This window comes from Arvicola amphibius, chromosome 11 (genome assembly GCF_903992535.2).
Source record: "Arvicola amphibius chromosome 11, mArvAmp1.2, whole genome shotgun sequence".
Lineage (NCBI taxonomy): Eukaryota > Metazoa > Chordata > Mammalia > Rodentia > Cricetidae > Arvicola > Arvicola amphibius.
In genome coordinates this window covers 115,878,667-115,899,507 of record NC_052057.2, presented here as the reverse complement: position 1 = coordinate 115,899,507, position 20,841 = coordinate 115,878,667, and the positions used below count along the sequence as shown (strand labels likewise).

The following is a 20,841-nucleotide window of genomic DNA, read 5'->3' as shown; positions in this document are numbered from 1 at the left end:
TGCCTTTGAAGTTTATCTACCAAGGCCCTTCCACTCATGATAGCTGTCTGCTTCGACCTCTCAGAAGACGATGGGGGAAACGTGCTGCACCTCCCTTTCGAGTTGCTTCATCACTACAGCCTTAGTGTGTGGATTTTAATTCAAATCCATTTGCGTCCAGAGTTCTTTATTGAACTACCTCCATTAGAACAATATGTGCCCGTTCTACAAAGATTGTATTTATGTATTATCGCATTAACGAACTCTTCTCTCTTTATCTGGGGGTATTTTTTCCAAGACCTCTAGTAGATGACCGAAACTGGATCTTTCTAACCCCGTGTGTATGAACTGTTTTTCTTTCTTTCTTTCTTTTTTTTTTTTTTTGGTTTTTTCGAGACAGGGTTTCTCTGCAGCTTTAGAGCCTGTCCTGGAACTAGCTCTTGTAGACCAGGCTGGTCTCGAACTCACAGAGATCTGCCTGCCTCTGCCTCCCGAGTGCTGGGATTAAAGGCATGCGCCACCACTGCCCGGCTGAACTGTTTTTCAATACACACAAATACCAATGATAGAGGGATTTATGAATTAGACACAGTACAGAGTACCAATAACTAGCAATTAAAGAGTTAAATTATAGCAAAAACTGTGGTAAAAGCAATTTGAAACATGACTTCTGCTTAGTTTTTTTTTTTTTTGGCTACAGGTAACTGTAAATATGGAAAAGATACCATGATGAGAAAGAGTACTGTATGCATTGTGTATTCTGTGGTGTGTAGCAGAAATGGACTGAAGAGGTGTGTGATAAAAACCAGTAGGAGCAGATCTGAGGGTGCTGTCATCGTGGGAGCTCTGCTTACCCCTCCCCCGTCCTTCTGTTCAGTCTGAGATTTGCTGTGGCGCTCATTCAGCCACCAGGCCTTCTCCTCAAGCTCCCGCTGCTGGTCTTCTTCAGATGTAATCCCCACTGCTCTGTACTCTTCTTTGGCTTGTACAACCTGCGTTACTCTCTTTTCCTCAGGCAAACGGAAGGAGTAAGAAAGGGTAGGGTGAAGGAGAAGGGAGGAAGAAGAAAGAAGAAAGGAGGGAGACAGCAGGTGTTTTAAATTATGGAGTTGGTCTCTGTGACTGAGGGGTGGCGAGACCCAAATCCCCAGGGCAGGTTGGAGGTAGGAAATTTCTTGCAGAAATTGGCATTGTAGTTGGAAGTTTAGTGAGAAACTGATGTAGAATTTTGTCTTGTCCTGGAGGCAGGATACTTTCCTTTTTAGGGACTTAAGTAGGTATTTGGTCTCGAGCATCAACTCTGTGGATAAGGCTCACCAACGCTACAGAGGGTAACTAGGTTTTCTCAATGTTTGTTAATTTAAGTATTAATCAGAGCTACAAAACACCTTCCCAACAGCATCTGGACTGGTGTTTGGCCAAACTGAGCTCTATAGCTTAGCTCTATAACAATCTAACTATACCAAAAGCTGGGCATGGTAGTGCATGCCTGCTGTAATTTCAGCCTCAGAAGGCTGAGGAGGGAGAGTTGCTGTGAATTTGAGGCTAGCCTGGGCCCTGGAGTGAGTACTATGCTAGCCTGGCTATATAGCAAAGCCTTGACTCCTCGCCCTACTTCTTGTCCCACTCAAAGCTACCAGCAGATAGCCCTATTGCAGTTCTTCAGCTGTAGCTCCCGCGGCCCCACCTTGCTTGTATTCCAGCCTCGGGTGCATTCTCCCCACTGCCAGAAAGGCCCTCGAAGGAAAGAGGTTGTTGGGAAAATTCAATTGCTTCTCAGTAGCATCATGTTACAAATGTAATCATATGCTGGCCTGGTGTTTCCACATTAGAGCCATGACAAAATCTAAAGCACCTCGCGGTCTGACCCCCTTTCCTTCGAGCTCCTCTTCTCATTGCCAAACTTAGGTTCCTACAAAGGTATTCTAGTTCTTTGTATGCCTTGATGATTTCCCTCTATCTGTGGCTTTGGTTTAAGGAACTGAACCAACATTCTTCTAAGGAAGAACTGTGAAAACGGTAGGAATAAAGGAAGGGCTGGGGAGAGCAGACATAATCGGAATAAATCAAGTGTTTGAGATGCAAACAGACTGTGCTGTGGTTGCAAGACAGGAAAGGGCAGTGCTCTGGGAAAATCCCGCAAGAAAACCTGGCTGCCAGAGGCAAAAGAAGCCTAGAGGCTGCAGAGTCAGGCAGCTAGAGTATTATAAAGCACCACGAGGACTCAGAGATGGAAGTGTGGCCAAAAGTGGGTGACAAACTGGTGGATCCCCATGACTTGTGATTAGTGTGGTGATATTTTGTTTGTGATCTAACAAAGAAAGCTTGCCTGAAGATCAGAGTGTAGAGCTAAGCGACTAGTTAGTCATAGAGGCCAGGTGGTGGTGTCATACATCTTTGATCCTGGCACTTAGGAGACAGAGACAGATGGATCTCTGTGAGTTCAAGGCCACACTGAGCTACATGAGATTGATCCAGTCTAAAAGAGAAACAGAGCCAGATGGTGATGGCTCACACCTTTAATTTCAGTACTTGGGAGTTACATGTTTTTAATTCTAGCTCTAAGGAGGTGGAGACAGGAAGGAATATGGCTGGGTGGAGAGAGGAATATAAGGCGGGAGGAGACAGGAGCTCGGTGCATTCAGTCTGAAGATTTGTAGAGACAGGATCTTGCTTATTTGGTCTGAGCATTTGGAGAAGTAAGAACTCAATGAATGGCTGACTGCTCTCCTCTGATCATTCAGCTTTCATCAGCCAATTATTTGACTTCAGGTTATTATTTAATAAGACTAATTAAAATTGCATTACACTCAGGTAAGAGGGAGGGGGCCTAGACAGTGGTCACGGACGCTGGCATCGTCCATGTTGTGGTTACTTGGTTTACCTCAAGTGGCAGTAAAGCTATCGGGCACCTTCCTGGTGGTGGCAGTGCCAGGGTCTGGTCATAGAACCATATGCCAATTAGCTGGTAACAGTGATGCAGGAAAATGGGGCTACCTGGGGCAGGCATGGTGGTTGCAACTCAGAAATGGTTGCAGCTAGGTCAAGCTTGCTTATCTCAGGTGAATTAGACAGACAAGGTTATGAACAGAATCGTGTACCCTACCAATCCCAGTGCATATGATTATGAGTATATTTGGCGATGGGTGGAGACCCAGGCGGACCAAGGAGAATAGGTTGCAGAGATTCTCTTGCTACTTTTGCTTTGTTTTATTGTGCTAGCCATGTGGGGACGACAGACAGCTGCTGCCCATTTTATGTCGGGAGAGCCGAAACGCTAGTGTCTCCCTTATTTTCCTTCAAGGGAAAGAAAAATCACCATTGTTACAACAGTTTGAGATTTGCAGAGAAACTGTGAAGGTAATATAAAAGTTTTCTATGTTCCCCATAGCGATTTTCACCTATCAGCATTCACTTGTTAGAATTGTTAGGCTAACACTGATCCTTTATGAAGTCTGTATTTCATTCAGTTTTCCTTAATTTTTATGGAATTTCCGTATGTCTCAGACTCCCATTTGTGATACCTTATTACTCTGCTCTGGTGGTCTTTGCTTCCTCTCGCCCGTGCCATGTTCTTACATTTTTCTTGATGGTCTTGACTGTTCCGAGATACCCTGGCCAGATGTTTGCCTGACGTTTTTATCAGGATTACCTTGTAGTTAAGGGTCACTGGGAAGGAGAACACAAAGTCACGTGCCATCTTCATTACTTATCAAGACACCTACCGTCAGCACGGCCGGGGTTTGTTAGGCTCCTTTACTAGAAGGCCCCGCTCTGTCCCGTCTGTGTACAGGACTCCTTTTGCAACAGTCACCATGCACTGTGCACAGAGTGGCCCTTTAAGGCTATTACCGTGCTTAGAAGAATGTGCCTAGGCCTCTGGAGGGCAGATGCAAGCAATGACTGACTGAGCTGGGAAGAGCAGCAAGCCAAAGTAGACGTCACATCCCCAAACAGGCAGAAAACAAAAAGTCATGCTTTTAAAAAGGGGATGAATGTTTTGTTTCTGGAAAAAAGTTCCCTGTAGTATTCTATGAGAAGACGGTGTCCTTTAAATTCTGCGGTATGATGGGTAAAGATTTCCTACCGCTGGAGGGAGGGCTCAGAGCTCCATCCATTGAACAGGAGCCGCACCCTCTTATCTGCACAACGGGACTTTCGACAGCTGTGGTTGCAGCCACGGAAGAAAGCTTAGAATGATTCGTTATGTTGTTAATTGAGAACAGGAGGTTGAGAAAGGCGATGCCTTGATCTAACACTGGACTGTTTGTTAGAATCCTGGTGAGTCTTCGCAGCCTGGCCTCCAGTTGCTGATTCCAATACTGATTCTGCTGCCTCCCTCTAGTGGTCAGCTTTATATTGTTCATTTATTGAAAATAGATTCTTTTTTAAATACAATCTATCATTATTATAGTTTTCCCTCCCTCTATTCCTCCCAGTTCCTCCACACCTCCCCTGCCTCACAGATAAGATTGTATCTTTCATCGAAGAAATGGCCTTTTTCTAAAAATACATTCCCCTCCCCCCAGCAGTTTGCTGTTTCTGGATATTCTCAGGTAATTGAAATAATCTGTCAGATTTTGAGAATGGCTTTTTAGGTTTCTTATATGCAGGTCATAATCCAGTCTCCCCTGTCTGTTGGTGCTAGGGTTTACACTTAGTGTCTTTATCTCGCTACCTACTTCTCTACCACTAGGTACACACACCCTGCCTCCATCCTTCCAATGAGCAACCGTTTGTCTAGACCTGTAGTTTTGCTCCCTTGCCATCCACAGCCTGGGTTTGGAGAATGACAGCTCATCAGGTGTGGAACTTTGAGTTTCCCTGAGTTGGATAGAAGGAGGGAGACTCTTACAGAGAACTTTGCTTGGGGCAGTAGTCTGTTTGGACTGACTGTGGTTCTTCTATACTGGACACCATGGAGATTCTGAGTGCCTGGTTTTCCAGAAGGATGCTAAGTGATGCTGTGCTCTCTTCTCAGCTCCATCTGATCCACTGGAACTCCACGCTGTTCGGCAGCATCGATGAGGCGGTCGGGAAGCCCCACGGCATTGCCATCATCGCTCTGTTTGTTCAGGTAAACGGTCCTGCTGAGAGGGCACATGGCTTAGAGATGCTTTCTTGAAGTCATTTCGTCAAATTATCTAAATTCACAATTTTATTACTTGGAGGTCAAATGAAACACAGAAAAACACTGATAATTTAACCCTTCATAAGATTTTCTTGTATAAAACACTTCCCTTATTTGTTAGATATTTTCTTCAGAATGGTATTTGGGGCCTTTGGAAAAACAAGTTAGAAAATGTCTTCTGAAGTCAGACTTCATTTTATTTAGGACAAAAAGAATTCAGAATTCTCTCTCTCTCTCTCTCTCTCTCTCTCTCTCTCTCTCTCTCTTAGATCCAGGCTTTCTAAAAAAAACTAAGAAAAAATAATAATATAATCACCTTGTCTTTTTGTTATTAATAATTTTTGCTCAAAGATGATTTGAAATGCTTTGTAGAAAACAATGATAAAATAAGACTGGCAAAGGCCATGGCAGACTTAGCCAGTCTAAGCTGGGCATTGAGCTCTGTGATGACAGAAAATGTTCCATGGGTTCGCAGATGCATACAATGGAACCCCTGAGCTGTAAAGCAGAAACTTGGTCCTTGGGAATTTTAACAATTTCTTGGGTCTCAGAAGAAGAACATTTGAAGCCCATGGGCTGAATTAAAACAAATCCTTGCAATTTAAATTGAATTCTCTTCCCGCTCGCTACTTCATGTTTACACAGGCACAGAGCTACACTTGTTTAGCTTTGCAACGGTTATATAGGCAGAAAGGAACCACAAATTATTGGCAGAACGCCTTTAATTTTAGTGTATTGAAGAATTAACTTTAAAAAGACCTCTTTTTTTGTAACCTGGAAATGTGAGTGGAGCATCAAGCAGGCAAAGTTGAGGCAGTGGAAGGCTTTGTGCTGTCCTTTAGAAGTAAGAATAAGGATAATAAACATAGGAACATGAGTCATCGTGTGTGGGGGGATGGGAACAGGGGAGCTTCACTTTCAGACTTGGTACGCAGTGGGTTTGTGAATTGAATTAGGTATGATCATTTAATGTTCCCACTGTCAGATCCTCCATGTGTAGTGGTCTGAGGACTATGGGGGCCCTGAGTTGCAAACCTAGCCTCTTGGGACTAGCCCCTGGAACAGGCTTGTGGCCACAGAAAGCTCCAGAACATACACAGATGTTCTCACCTCCACCCATTGCTGTGAGGAAAGATGCAGGTGGCTGTGCAAAATTGATTTTCTCAGGAAAGAGTCACCTAACCTGTGACAGTGAACTCTCACCGAGTAAGGAATGGCTGAAGAGTGTCAGGCGAAGCAGGGAATAAAGGAATCTCCATACCCCAGGCTGGAGCATTGGCCTCAGCCATGGACACTAGAGGAGAAAGTGGGGTGCCGCTTGCTGACTTGATTCTAAAAGCTTAGCTCAGACAGGGAAGGGCTAAAGAAGCAAAATCTAGTGGCAAGTTTTGAGATCTGAGGTCTGGTGCTTTACTTCTGCGCATGATGAGCAAGTCCAGTTTGAAAATACAGAAAGGAGACTGGATGGTTAATGCAGAAGCATCTCCAAAGAGAAGGAACGGTGTGGTGCAGAGGGCCTCTCCCTTGCCAACCTTGATCTAAAGCCTCGTACACAGCAGCTACTCTCTCAGGTGAAGAGAGGCGGGAAGTTGGGGATCCTCATGTTTGGTGCCCATCATCCTTTTGAGACTTGTAAAGCACATTGTAGAGTAAGAGGGACCCAAGTGCAGGGTTTGTCTTTGAAACAGCCAGGCGAGAGAGATAATAGTCTATGAGTCAAACCCACCGAAGGCTGGATGGCCTGGATTAGGTGGGACAGTACATGCGGGATTATTCTCTGTCTACACAGGAGCAAAGGACATTCTAGCAAATTGTTGTGATGATCAATTGAAGAGCGGGTGATTTAGGGGGATAAAGGGATGGAAGACAGGAGAGTGGTCTGAAAAATGTCATTCAATTTAACGAGAAAGGATGAATGAAGGGGCCGAGTGTGTTGGCTACTAACACCCAGTGAAAGGAGAGAACAGAGGACCGAAGGCTGGGTGGGTGTAAAAGCTTGGTCAGGAAGAGTGGCCTCTTGAGGTTGAAAATTTCAAAATTACAGGAAGGAGGAAAAGACGTTAAGGAAACCAGCCATTTGAGGAGCGAAATGTGGCAGCATCAGGGCGAGGAGCTGAGCCCAGGGCAGCGGGAGAGCTCACGGCTGGACCACTGTGCTGTGCGGCTTTCCGTTGTTCTGGTGTGGACTCCTCAGTGCTTAGGGTCTGACAGGAAGTTCAGGAAGGGAAAACTGATCAGACCACTCAGTCATGCCTGCAAGAGCTACTTCCAGGTGAAACCATTGAAAGTCAGGAGGGTCCACTTCTCCTCAAGGCCAAGGAAGGTTTCTGGTTGAGATGTCAGCTTTTGCGCTCATGTACAGAATCACAAAGGATGCTCTTTAAACCTTAGAAATTTTATTTTCTGTTTTTAGAGCCTGTCTCAGGATTTTTTTGTTTTGTTTTGTTTTGTTTTTTTATGACATCGAGATGATTGGCCATTCTTGGGCTCATTGTTTCTTTTTCCTGCCCATTTCACCATCAACATTAGGAGAAACAAAGATGTGTGTGTTGATAGCTACAGTAGCTCCTTACAGGTCATTCTGCGGATGTGTGCACATAGGAAAAGCCTAGTGTAGCAGTTCCTGTCTAGCTGAGATAATGTCTGCTCTTCCTCTCCATTGTTGCGGTCCACTGGAAGCAGTTCAAAATCAGGTGGCACCAAACATTTACAAAGACAAGATATTAAGTGTTAGAAAACACATTTCAAGTATCGGTTTTTAAATATATATAGTACATATATATTATATATAATCATATACAACAAACATAAAATACATAATTATACCATATATTTTAATATTTAGCTATACACAATAATTATAATGTATAAAATGCAATTATCTATTATATGGTATATAAATGTATAAATATATACATAAATATATATTTAAAGTAGAAATCTTTGAAAAAGTCTTATTTTACTAAGAATAAAGAAGTTATTGAATAGTGATCACCAGTAATCAAGAGATGTTTTAATTTTGATAACTTTGACATATGAAGCATCATATTCACTTCTGAGTTAATGAAAATTTTCAACTTTGATGAAATATTTATGACCTAATTCTCTAAATGTCAAAGGCAAGAATACAAGGTAAAATATGTAAATAAATAGAAATGAAGGCATCTAGGCATGCTGGTGCCTGTCTTTAATCCTAGCACCCAGGAGGCACAGGCAGAAGCAGGCTAATGTCTGAGGCTAGCCTGACCTACGTACCAGATTTCAAGCCAGGGCTAGTTAGAGAGAGCCTGTCTTAAACAAACAAACAAACAAACAAACAAAAACCAGGCAAGAGTTTAGACGCCTGTTGCATCATTTTAATTTGGAGTTACGTATGGCATTTTTCTATAGCAAGCTTTTATGCTTTTATATTTGCATAATACACCAGTAATAAATATCTGTACCACAGGCTTTTAAAACTTCAGTTACCTTTAGTTATTGACCTGACCATTAACAGAAAGGTCACTCGTTCCCAAGAAGGCCATTCAGGTAGACTGGAGCCTTGTGTCTGGTAGTTATTTTGGATAAAAGCTAAGCATTCAAAATGCGTTGTTTGTGGTTTGTGCTTTATGTATTTCAGATAGGGAAGGAGCATGTTGGCTTGAAGGCTGTGACTGAGATACTCCAGGACATCCAGTATAAGGTAAACCATTAGTTAGAAGAAGTTCTATGTGAGTTCCCAGCAGCCGTCTCTAGGCTTGATAAATCTCTAGAAGGGACGTATGGGACTCTGAATAGACGCTAGAGTTAACAACTGTGGTTTATTACAGTGTGGTACTGGGAGAGGGATGTGGGCTGAAGTCTAGGGGGACCTGGAGCAATCTTATTGATGTTCCTTCTGGGTCCCCAGTAATCCCAGCATATTGTGAACCAGGGGAGCTCTCAAGGCCCTTGATGTCAGGGACTGGTCATTTAAGCGTGAATTGCCTCGTTAATTTCAACTGGCATCTTCAACCCAGCTGTCATTTCTCTCCCTGAGCCAAACCAGGCATCCATCCATTTCTGGGCTACACACACTGGCTCATACTAGTTAGCAGCCTCCAAGGGCCAGGTTGAAAACCACAGGAGTTCTCCTCAAATATGGCATGGGTAGGTATATGAAAACATGTTACCAGGGGTGGGGATACTCCAAAGGTTCAGAGGCTGTCTCTAGAAGGCAGCCAACGGCTTGTCCTGATGTTAGGGTATCGAGGCTTTGAGACGCCCGGCCCTGCTGAGACTCGGAGGTGAGGAACATGCTTTCTCTGCCAACTTTTCCTATGGTGTGTGTTTTAGTAAAAATGTTTCTCTGGGTCTGGTAGGCACCAGTTGTACATTCTATACCAGGCATTATAAGAGAAATTTAAATTCAGAAGCAAACAGCCATTGATTCAGAGCAGGTGTGTTTTATTGGATCCAACTGATCTCACTCCAGAGGGGAAAGTGGCCACTCCCTAATTTTGGGATTTCATGAGATCATCACAAAAGACTTAGTGTAGCTCTTTAGTTTTTATAATTTTTACTCAAAAATTTATACATCTTGCATTAACATGTCCTGAATTGCTTTTCCTTTTTCAGGGAAAATCCAAAACAATACCCTGCTTCAATCCCAACACTTTATTACCAGGTAAGCCTGTCTCTGGTGGCCTGAAATGTCCTTTAACTGTGTCACTGCACACTGTTTATCTTAGCGTGTCCATGGCCGCACATTATTAGTTAATAAACCGCACATTATTAGTGAGGCAGCTTTGTAGTTTCTGTTCTCTATAGCAGGTGTAGTTGCAGATCGCTGTTGATAAGGCAGGAAACCTTTTGAATGTTAGGAAACCCTTGCCACAGTGTCCTTATTCCAGAGAGAACATTCTCAGTGACGTCATCTGTAAAGTGTGAAGTTGCCACCTCAGTGTAAAGGACCCACGTCCATCAAGTAACTGACACACTTCTAAGGCTACCGGGCTACCAGAATGAAATCAGCTTTCTATCTAATTTTATAAGGTCCTCTCCTTAAAGCATCATGATTTAAATGCTCTAATGGTATTTATGCACAGGTAATAATTATACACAAAACACTTTGGATATAACTTGAAGTTTAAGGTGTTTTTTTTATATAAAAATTTGGTCTCCACATTTCTCTGTTTATATTGTGTCCTGTTCCATAGTGTTTCAAAGAAAACCAAATTGATTGGTACATTGTATTGTCTTCCTACACGTACCTGCTCTATCACAAGCTAGTTTCCCTTCATTGAACACGTACTTTGGTATAGTTAATTCTGAATTCCTCTTAGGCAGTGCCAAGGAGTTCAGATCCGTGACTTTTTCTTTCTTATCACATTAGGATTTTAGTACCATGCTGCGGAAGGAGCAATGTAGAGATGGCTTGAGCAGGATGTTTAAAAACACAGTCTTTGAAAGCAGACTGCCTGGGTTCAAATCCTCTGCCAGTTTTGTATTATCTTGGACAAATTATTAACATTCTGTAACTCAGTTTCCCTCTATAAAATAGGGCTAATGTGTCTTATTTCTTTGCTGTGAAGACTCAATAAATTGATTTATACTCTTCTAAATAGTACTTGACACATAGTTCAATAGATACCAGTTGTGAATCAACTAATATAAAAATGGGTAATCGTTTCCTTACTATATTAAGCTTGATAGATATGTCTAGTAGGCCACTGATATAAATTTCTGTAACAAAAAGAGAATTAATAATGTTTTTCATTGATTATTGTCTTCACAAATGGTAGTTTAAGAATCTGTATGTGAGGCTCTATCTTGAGAGTGGCATCCGCCTGAGAAGTGACAGACTGCCATTTTGGAATTCATTGCTGGCGTCCTAAGTCCATCAACTTGCCTTTTCTAACCTATTTATGTTTTTGCTCAGACCCTCTTCTGCGGGATTACTGGGTCTACGAAGGCTCTCTTACCATCCCGCCTTGCAGCGAAGGCGTTACCTGGATATTATTCCGATACCCTTTAACTATATCCCAGATGCAGGTGAGTATGTGCCTTGGTGTCCTTCAGAGTCGAGTCCTGAGATCAAATCTTCTTCCTGTAAAGGGAAAATGTCTGTTTTTATGTTCCTGTTAGGTCAGTCAGAGCTTTCAGGGAAAAGTTGAATGTTGCAAGCCAGGGAAAGCAATGGAGCGGTCAAGGATGAACGAAACTCATGCTCACTTATGGTCCGTATTTTAAAAGTTACTTTATATAGAGTAAATAGAAATCACCGTGAAACAGCTAGACTTTTGATTAGTCTGTCCTTTCCATTATGTGTATTTTTCCGGGTCTGGAAAAGAGACAGTTCTGGAAACAGACTGCATTTCACAGGCATGAAATGGTTCTTTTTTGACATTCAGGATACAGTGATGTATGAGGGCATATAAGAGACCCAGAAAGAAAGACCTGGAAAATTCTGGATTATTCCCTGACTTCATTCTTACGGTCTTGGGTTCCACACGGATTCTCTAAATGCTAACGAAAGCCATCTGTGGAGACCCACATCCACAGGGAAGCTAAGGTGGCAATGTCATTTGGGTCTAGGATATCTGTTTTACATTCATGTGTAAGTGAGACCTAACAATGCATTCCGGTGTCTGACTTCTTGCCTCATCTGTGCATGGAACCACAGGGACTGAAGTTGGTACCTTGCAGAGACATCTACACTCATGCTATTGGTGGCCAAAACCTGATGTTTTAATTAGGGTTTCTATTGCTATAATGAAACACCATAAATGACCACAAAGGAAATTGGGGAGAAAAGGGTTCATTTGGCTTATATTTGCTGATCATTATCCATCATTGGACAGGAGCTCAAACAGGGCTGGAACCTGGAGGCAGGAGCTGATGCAGAGGCCATGAAGGGATGCTGCTTACTGGCTTGCTTCCCCTGGCTTGCTCAGCCTGCTTTCTTATAGAACCCAGGACCACCAGCCCAAAGATGGCACCACCCACCATGGGCTGGACCCTCCCCCATTGATCTCTAAATGAGAAAAAGTCTTACATCAGGATCTCAAGGAGGCATCTCCTCAGCTGAGGCTGCTTTCTCTCTAATGATTCTGCCTTGTGTCAAGTTGACACACAGTATCAAACAGTGCACCCCAAAACACTAAAATGCCCATGCTGGGCGAGCTAGTGGAGGGCACTGACTTCAATGTTTTGTGCTACATTCTTTTTTTTAGCAGGATGACACAGGAAATAGAAATCAAAATAAGTCTGTGAGATTGGAGAGCTACTGGAATGTGGCATCTCCTGTAAGAGAATTCGTCTCCAGCTGCAAACCATGAAAATCAGCCTCTTGAGTGCACTCAGAAAGAAACAGTTTTAGAGCTGAGCTTTAGTGGGCAGACTGGTTCGTGAGTCTGTGTGGTTGAAGAGATGTGTTAGACCAGTTGGGTTGCATCTCTGGCTTACATGCAAGCAGCTGCTCCACTAAGCCCACCTTCAGGAGATGGCGTGGCCTCCTCCAGCGTGCAGGATGTCCACTCGTGTCTCTGGTCAACTCCATGCTCCTCTTTTCCTCCACTTCAAGTTACTAATGCATTTTAGGAGTTAGATAGAATATTTAAAACTGAATCGCATGTTTCGGTGGAGTAGCCTTACGGATCCGTATGGTTTCCTTGCACTATGACTGTCTCCAGTGCCTGCTCTCTGGGTGACTGAAGACTTTTATCTTCAAACATTATTCCGCTCTTTCATCACAGCCTCTCGTTCTGGCGTGGGCTGATTCCTCATGCACTGGAAACCATTTAAACTGATAAAGGATTTCGAAGGGTGGTTATTTCAGGAAAATGATGTTTTCGGAAGATGAGTGTCCCTTCCATCTCAACTGATGTTTGAAATCTTCAAAGTGTCACTGTGATCAGGGAGAGACATCCTTGGGAGTAGTTTTCCGTAGAGGGTAATGATGGAGGCTGCCATTTGGCTAGATCGTCGCTCAAGAAGTTGTTTTCACAGAACGTGCTCCAGGCTTTAAATATTCTATACCTGGATTCCCAGTTCCTGTTCTCTTCTTTTAAGGGCCTTGTCTCATATCCTTAGGTATGGAACAACTAAATCTGTTTTCCTGGTTTAAAATTGTTTGATTTATTGTTACTTTAAAGTGCGTGCATGCATGCGTGTGTGTGCGTGTATGTGCATGTGTGCTTGGTGTGTGTGTGTGTGCGCGTGCGTGTGTGTGAATACAGTACCTCTGCAGGCCAGAAGTAGGTGACAGATCCCTAGAGCTGGACTTTCAGGCAGGTGTGAACTGCCTGATGTGAGCGCTGGGCACTAACCTCGGGTCCTCAGCAAGGGCAGCATTCATTCTTGGCGGCTGAGCCGTCTCCAGCTCTGCGCTCCTCGTTTTGAAGTTCACCGTTCGTTTTCTCGTTTGTCCTGTCATCTGTGTATATTTTTAAAAGGTGTTTCTGAAGCCCTGAACCTGATGACATGCGGTTTGTGACTAATCTCCTTTCTCCTGCCTCCATTCCAGATCGAGGAGTTCCGAAGGCTGAGAACACACGTGAAGGGGGCAGAACTTGTAGAAGGCTGCGATGGGATCCTCGGGGACAATTTCCGACCGACCCAGCCCCTGAGCGACAGAGTCATTCGAGCTGCATTTCAGTAACCAGAGGGACTGTGGTCAGGCCCATCTGCATTGGGGTACGTGAGATTAGACAAGAAAATTAGTTACCTTAACCCAACATCCCGGGGTCGCTCTATAGACTGCTGGAATACGCTTCATTTTAATATATTTATGATGCGTTCTCACGTCCCATTCATGACAAGTCAGGTGGTCCTTTTCATTTCATGCAATATTTTCTTAAAAAAAAAATCGAACATTCTTATCCCCACTTTCTGCTTTAATAGTGAATTTCATGAAGAAAGGTGTGTGGGGTGCGGAGGCACAGTGGTCACATTCGCGTGCACTTTCTCATCTCCTGAAGATACAGCAGCCACTTCCTGTGATCAGGAACACGAATGGAAGCCTAGAAAATGAGCCGTCCTATGAATCACCTTGTAGGGTCATCTTGCTCATTGGTATATGGTAGGCTGATCTAGCAGGAGTGGAAGTCCTGTGTCCTATAGGAATGTTTTATTAGCACATGTTATTGTACAGAATAATGGGTTTGGGTGTGACATTTTTATACACATGACATACTTTGGCCATATCACTCCTGTCCCATTACTCTCATTTGTTTGTTTCTTAGAACTGCTTTTTTTATTTGCAAAGTCAAGAAACACATGTCAGCTATTTTAATATTGTGCATTATGTTATTTTTATTTATTGTACTTTATATTGAATTCAGCATATTTATTACTTAACTTTAGGGAGCTCGCAAGCATGGGAAAGATAAAAGTATGTTAAGATTACTACGTATTGGAATCTTGCTTTACCTTGTAAGCCACCAAAGTGCATAGATCAGAGACACTGGAGCAGGAAGCTTCTTCCCATAATGGGGGCGCGTCTGCTAGAGCAGTCTCTGGAGACGCAGGACATAGCGGGGACTCATGATGAACTATGGTATGCTATGTGAATTGTACTCAGGACTGGGAAGTCACAGCTGAGTGGAGATCTCAGGCCTTGGGAAGCTCTCAGTTTCGTGACCTGGCCACTGTTGACAGAGCTCTCAAAAGGTGACGGTCATCGCTTCTTGCCCTTTTGGTTAAGATCAAGTGTAAAAGGTGATGGTTCTGTTATGTGCTCTTCAGCCTTCTTTTCTTGTCTCTGTTGTTGCTCCTCCCAGGAGAGTCTGATTTTCTGCACACTGCATTGCTCACTCTGTACCATGCACCCTTACTTTTGCTTACTGGCCCCTTAGCTGCCTGGGGCTCAGCTCAGACACTGGTTTCAATGGGTATCCTCTGCTTTTCTCTTAAAGCAGACTTCATTCCGTGACCCCCTTTCCACTTGGCTATTTATGTTTCTTATTTTCTATAGTATTTCAGAGTTCTAAGGGTCGAAATTGTTTTGTTTCACTACGAACCCGCTATAACACATCACGTGTTATACCATGTGTTATACCATGTGTTATACCTGGCTTGGCCTCAGGGTACCTGGAAGTTTCTCAGAACTGCACACATGGGGCAGTCAGACTCTGATCTTCTTTCTCAGCTGACCAGTGTACTTCGTCTTCCTCTTCCTCTGACTTGAGATGATGAAGGTCCAGCAGATCCACTATTGTTAGGAATGGGAAGAAGCATACAGTGATGTAGACGTTAAAAAGAGAAATTCCAATGGTAATTTAGGCCAAACTTGAAAATAGATGAGCTGAAGATCTAAAAGTAACTGAGTCCAAAATCCCTATTGAGAACATTTTCTGACTGATTATGGATGTACCCAGGAAAGGCATTCATGGTTTCTGTCCTCATAGATGCTAGAGTCTGAGGTGAGAAGTCTGACAGCAGAGAAATAGTACCCCAAAATACACAGCTGCAAATGGCAATACATTACGTGAATGAAAAGAACTAAGGACATACCAAAGGAACTTCTAGGAAGAGAAATATCTTCCGCAAGGACCACAAGCCATGCTTGTTGTGAAGGAGGGTGCATTGAGGTCCCTGCAGAAAATTCTGGTACATATAGAGTATAGAAATAAAGGGTGAAGTAGCTAAGACTCGAGTGGCAGATATTATCAGTCAATCAGTCACACTAAGGTATCTTTACATTATTGTGAACATATCATGAACCTGTGCAGACTTTGATTGACTAAGGGGATTGACTTTATCCTCTCCCTCCTCTCTCTCTCTCGAATTTTTTTTAAAGACAGGGTCTCTCTGTGTAGCCTTGGAACCTGTCCTGGAATTCACTTTGTAGACCAGGCTGGCCTCAAACTCAAAGAGCTCCACCTGCCTCTGCCTCCCAAGTGCTGGGATTAAAGGTGAGCACCACCACCTTCCGGCCCCATGTCTCTTTTTAATAGCTCACTCTAGGAAGAAACTGAATAGATTGAATTAAAGTGGACTAGAGCAGGATCAAAAGATAGAAATCTGTTGGGTAGCCAAAATGAAAGACATGGAGTCCTGTACCTTAGATTAGAAGGGTCAGTGATGGAGAGTAGGTAATGCATGAGAAGTAGAAATTGTAGGTGCTATCCAGTGATGAATGAGTAAGGGAGGTGGGCAATGGGATTGTCAGTTAAATGTTGAGGTTTGGGCCTTAGGAAACCATGGGTAGGATGCCATTGTGTAACAACAAGAAACCTGGAGGAGGTTGTTTGGAGATCAGGAAGATGGAGTTGGAGTTGGAGCACGTTGGAAAAGAGATACCTGTCTGTCATTGTAGTGGGCTGGCCAGAAGGTTGCTAAAATTTCAGGGGTAGAGATGCGGAGATGCACTGGCTAGTGTTTTCATTGCTCAGAACAAGTATCTGATAGGAACAACTGTTTTAGCTTAGAGTTTCAAAGAGTTCAGTCTATGGTTGTTCCTTTGTAACTTGAGGTTTCTCTCCTTCTTGTCAGTTCCCTAATAACCATTCTGAGGCTTAATATTAATTATAAACTGTTTTGCATATTTACTCAGGCTTATTATTAACTACCTCTTACAACTTAAACCAACCCATTTCTATTATTCTATATATTACCATGAGGCTCATGGCTTGTTACCTCACATCTTGCTTCCCCAGCAGCTGCTGACATCTTCCAGACCCTACCTTCTGTCTCCCTGTATCACTTCTTGGATTTACCACCTGGCTCTGTTTCACCTGGTTATTGGCCAAATTAGCTTCTTTATTATCCAATGGTAATAAAACATATTCCGAGCATACAGAGAGACATCCACATCACTCCTCTCTTTCTTTTTGGGTAGAACATGATGGTACTGGAGCCTTGGGATAGAGGACCTTCATGGGAGACAGGAAGCACACATAAAGAAGATTCAGAAAGAGGTCAGGACAGGATACAGCCCAAATGATATTCTCGAGTCATCTGCTTCCTCCAGCTCTTTCTTTCTCTATCAAAGCTATCATATTATGAATCTACCGAAGGGTTAATCCATTGGCTAGGTCTGAGCCCCCAAGGTCTAGTTGTCTGCAAACACCTCACACGCACACCCAGTAGTGAGCTCTACTCATCTCCTGGGTATTTCCCAATCCGGTCAAGTTGAAAATCATAATTAAGCATCAGAAAATTAGTCTGTGTCAAATATAGAATTATTTGGCGTAGAGGAAGGATATATAAGGCATTCAAATGTATCAGAGGGATTATTTCTCTGTTTGTGAAATCTTACATGGGGCTTTACACTATGGTTAATCCAAAGACAGGAGCGTCAGGCCAGTCGTTGCCTAAAGCAATCCATTTCTTAGACAGTGAAGCTGAAACGTTGATGCACACAGCTTGAACGGGAGACTCCTTTTCCTTAGCAGCACCTGGGCTGAATTCAAGGCGGTCTCCACCCTGGCTGTGTGAGTGGCTTGGCAATGGAGGGAGCCTGTTGCCACGACTGAAGTTAATGGGGGTCGTGCTGCAGGTCCCACACCCTGGGTGCTTTTCAAACAGGTGTTTTTAACTTTACAAATCGCTACCCAGTAGTTTCTTCTTTCAGTCCCCTCAGAAGGGAAAGCTGCAGTCCTTTCAGCCACTAGCGCCGCCTTGCTTTATGGTTCTCCCTAAAAGAGCTATCCACACGTCAAATGCACAGCCTAGCAATAGTCACTGTGGCATTTTATACAGACACACCTTCTAGATTTATCACGATCGGCTGGGTTGGGTGAGGCAGGATGCTTGGATAGATTTTACTTTGAGCACAAGAAATACCAGAACTTGTCTGCGTGTGTGGCCAAGGAGCAGCGCGTGCAGCTGAGCAGTTTGTTCTTGTGGACAGATCTTGATACTGAAGACTTGGGAAGGGCGTAACCCTGAGCACACGCAGAGACCAGTTTCGTTCAGAGTAGGTGTTTTGCGTGCTCCAAGAGGAAGGAAGAAGGAAGTCCAGATTTATAGAGTAGATCCGTTTGTGCCTTGCTTTTGTTTTTAAATCAGGAGAACGGTAGTAGTCAGGAGGGTACGAGTGGCTAAGACCCCAGTGGAGGAGAGGAAGGGACCATATGGAGAGGCTCCGTAGATGGTCATAGAGAGGTGCAAGGGCAGGGGGGAGAAAGAGTGAGTAGCAACTTAAGAGATTTTCCAGATCATAGTTAGCATTCTTTTGTGAATATAATTATCTGTAAATGACACCTTCAGTGACAGGATATTAATGCCTTAGATGTTTGATTCATACTTGTCTAGACCAGAGTTACTTCTGAATATATAAACAATCATCACTATTCTCTGTGTATCTTTTGTCCCTCTGTCTGCCTTTCTCATAAGCAGATACAGAAATCTCATACTGTTTATGAGATTATGTGTATTCCAGATCCTTAATTATTTGACAGAAAAGTGGTGTTTACTTTTTCTAGGTTTTTAACTAATTACACTTGAGATATTTCTTTTGAAAGGGGAAAATCCTTCAAAATTTTTAATTCTGATTTTGTTCTTTTATGAATATATTTTATCTCTTTGTCTTGAAATGTATAATACAAATGTATTCATAATTCTACATAAAATTATATTGGGAAATCAGATTTATGGATATGTTCTTTTTATTTGATATTTAATAATGCCCTAAGGCATGTAATTCAAATTTTATTAAAGTGAAGTTATTTGACAGTCAGCCTTTGAATTTAATGCATGAATGTTTCATTTAGGCTCTTGGAACTAAAGGGGGGTAAATTCCATGGTAGTTGTTCTCTTAAAAATGTTTAAAATAATTCAGATTTATTTCAGCGGTGCTTTTGGAAATAGCTTTAGTTTTGGAATTAAAATGACAGGTTTTAAAAATGTGACAATTCTGGACATCTGGAGGGCCTTGATAAGAGGGATTATTATTCACATGAGGAATCTGAGACCTTTTAATATTAGCATTTAATAAGTGTGAATTAGGATTTGGTAGTTGTTTATGGAATTAGTACGTAACTCACTGAGGTGCCAGGAATTCTCTGGTTCAGCAACGCTGGCTCTCATTTCAGGGGGACAATTGCGATTAAGAGGTCCATTGTTTATTGAAGTTTTAAAGAATATTTACTTTTATTTTTATTTATGTGGAGCGCATGCAACAGATGTGCATGGAACCCATGGAAGCCAGAAGATGGCATCAGATTTCCAGGAACTGCCATTACAGGAGTGTGTGGGCATTCTGGTGCGGGTGTGGGAAAGCAATCACAGGTCCTCTGGAAAATCAGAAAGTTATTTGCTGAACCATCTCTTCGATTTTAATTAATATTTGATTTTTTAAAAAATAGGATTTAGGAAAACCAAGTCTTAATAACAGAAATAAATAGGGTTGGGGTTCAGTTCACAGATAATGCCTTGTATTATAATATTAGTACATAATATTTGCCTGTTTCGTTAACTTTTAGCTCAGTGTAGAAGCTATTTGGACTGGCCACAGAGCAGCTCACCCAAGACTCATACAATATCAGTCCGTGCACAGGTTTTTCGCTAACTGTAATAAATCAATGCTTTGCTTTCTGCAAGCATTAATTATACACGTTTCTTTAAATAACTTCCTTCTCCCTCCTTAAAAGCAAAAGCAGCAACAACAAACAGAAAAATAAAGAAGGACCAGCAAACATCCCAGAATAATCCTTTGTCAGAATTGCTGCCGTTTTTCTTTCCAAATCTTTGAAGTCATCCTTGACTGTGTTGAACTTTTCCCAACATGTACTTTTGCAGCTCATGATTTTGCCTTCTTATCTTTGATGAGGAAATTTCTTATCTGTTTTCTCTTGGAACCCGAAAGAATTCCAGGCTAGAGAAAAACAGAGCATTATGGGAAAAAAAAGGCCTGTGTGAGGAAGGGAGGAGTGTCACACTGTGGAAGCCTACCCATTATCTCTTCAGTGTGAATGAAAAGCTGAAAGGCAGGTTTTCAGGCAGCAGCACTTGGACTTGAACCACAACACGGTGTCCAGCATTAGCAAGAGGATCAAACACCTCACAGACAGGGTTGTTTCCTATTCCCTGGATCCTATAGAATTCCCTCAGAATGAAATAGGAAAAAAAAAGTTTACAGGATGACTTCAGGAAAATGCCCAAATACCAGAAATGCCTAAACCATCTCATAGGTTTTGATTATGTAATATAAAATTATTATTCACCTGAGAGTAAATTATATCAGGACTATATTGGCTCTCTTCAGGATTCCTGCACTGTGCAAGCAATTCCTGCATTGAAATGTGCTCCTTTGCCTTTTTATATTTTAGAAATGTTAATAATTTGTTGTGTTTGAAAATTCTGAAGTGATTTCTTTTTTTCTCACCTGAGAATTTATAAAAGAAAGATTTTGCAGCCAAGAACCAATGTGTTGTTGACTGTATGTTATGATCCCTGAAATATAGTCAGTTTCATAATTTTTAATACCAAAGAATGTTTTCAGAAGAAAACCATCATGGCTGTGGCCAGTGTATGTGGTCTAAATATGTTCTGTGTGTCTGTTGCCCTTTGCTCAGAGGATGTAGGTTGACATAACATGGCTTTCAGTAGGCAGCTAAGAGGACGTACATCAGCTAGAGGAAGAATTTACTTTTAGGAGTGGTAGGGCAGACTTTTCCTATAGATATGTAGATCAGAGCCTAGATTAGGCTTTTGGGGATGTGGTGGGTAGAACCCTCTCAGTTCCTGAGTGTTGCTGATGCTGGCTGCACAAGCTTATTCCAGCCGACCTCTTGGGTGCCTTTGACTTCTGTGCCTGTGTGGTGGAC

The 20,841-nt window shown here is 42.5% G+C and overlaps 1 protein-coding gene across 1 annotated transcript in view; it reads left to right on the top strand.

Annotated features, from left to right (window-relative positions):
• Positions 1-20,841, top strand: part of Ca8 (carbonic anhydrase 8) — a 74,891-nt gene that overhangs the window by 43,017 nt on the left and 11,033 nt on the right. Inside the window, exons 4-8 of the mRNA XM_038347796.2 lie at positions 4,961-5,056; positions 8,730-8,792; positions 9,707-9,755; positions 11,010-11,122; positions 13,596-13,765. Coding sequence (XP_038203724.1) covers positions 4,961-5,056; positions 8,730-8,792; positions 9,707-9,755; positions 11,010-11,122; positions 13,596-13,730 — 456 coding nt within the window. The 3' untranslated portion in view covers positions 13,731-13,765. The remainder of the gene's footprint in view (positions 1-4,960; positions 5,057-8,729; positions 8,793-9,706; positions 9,756-11,009; positions 11,123-13,595; positions 13,766-20,841) is intronic.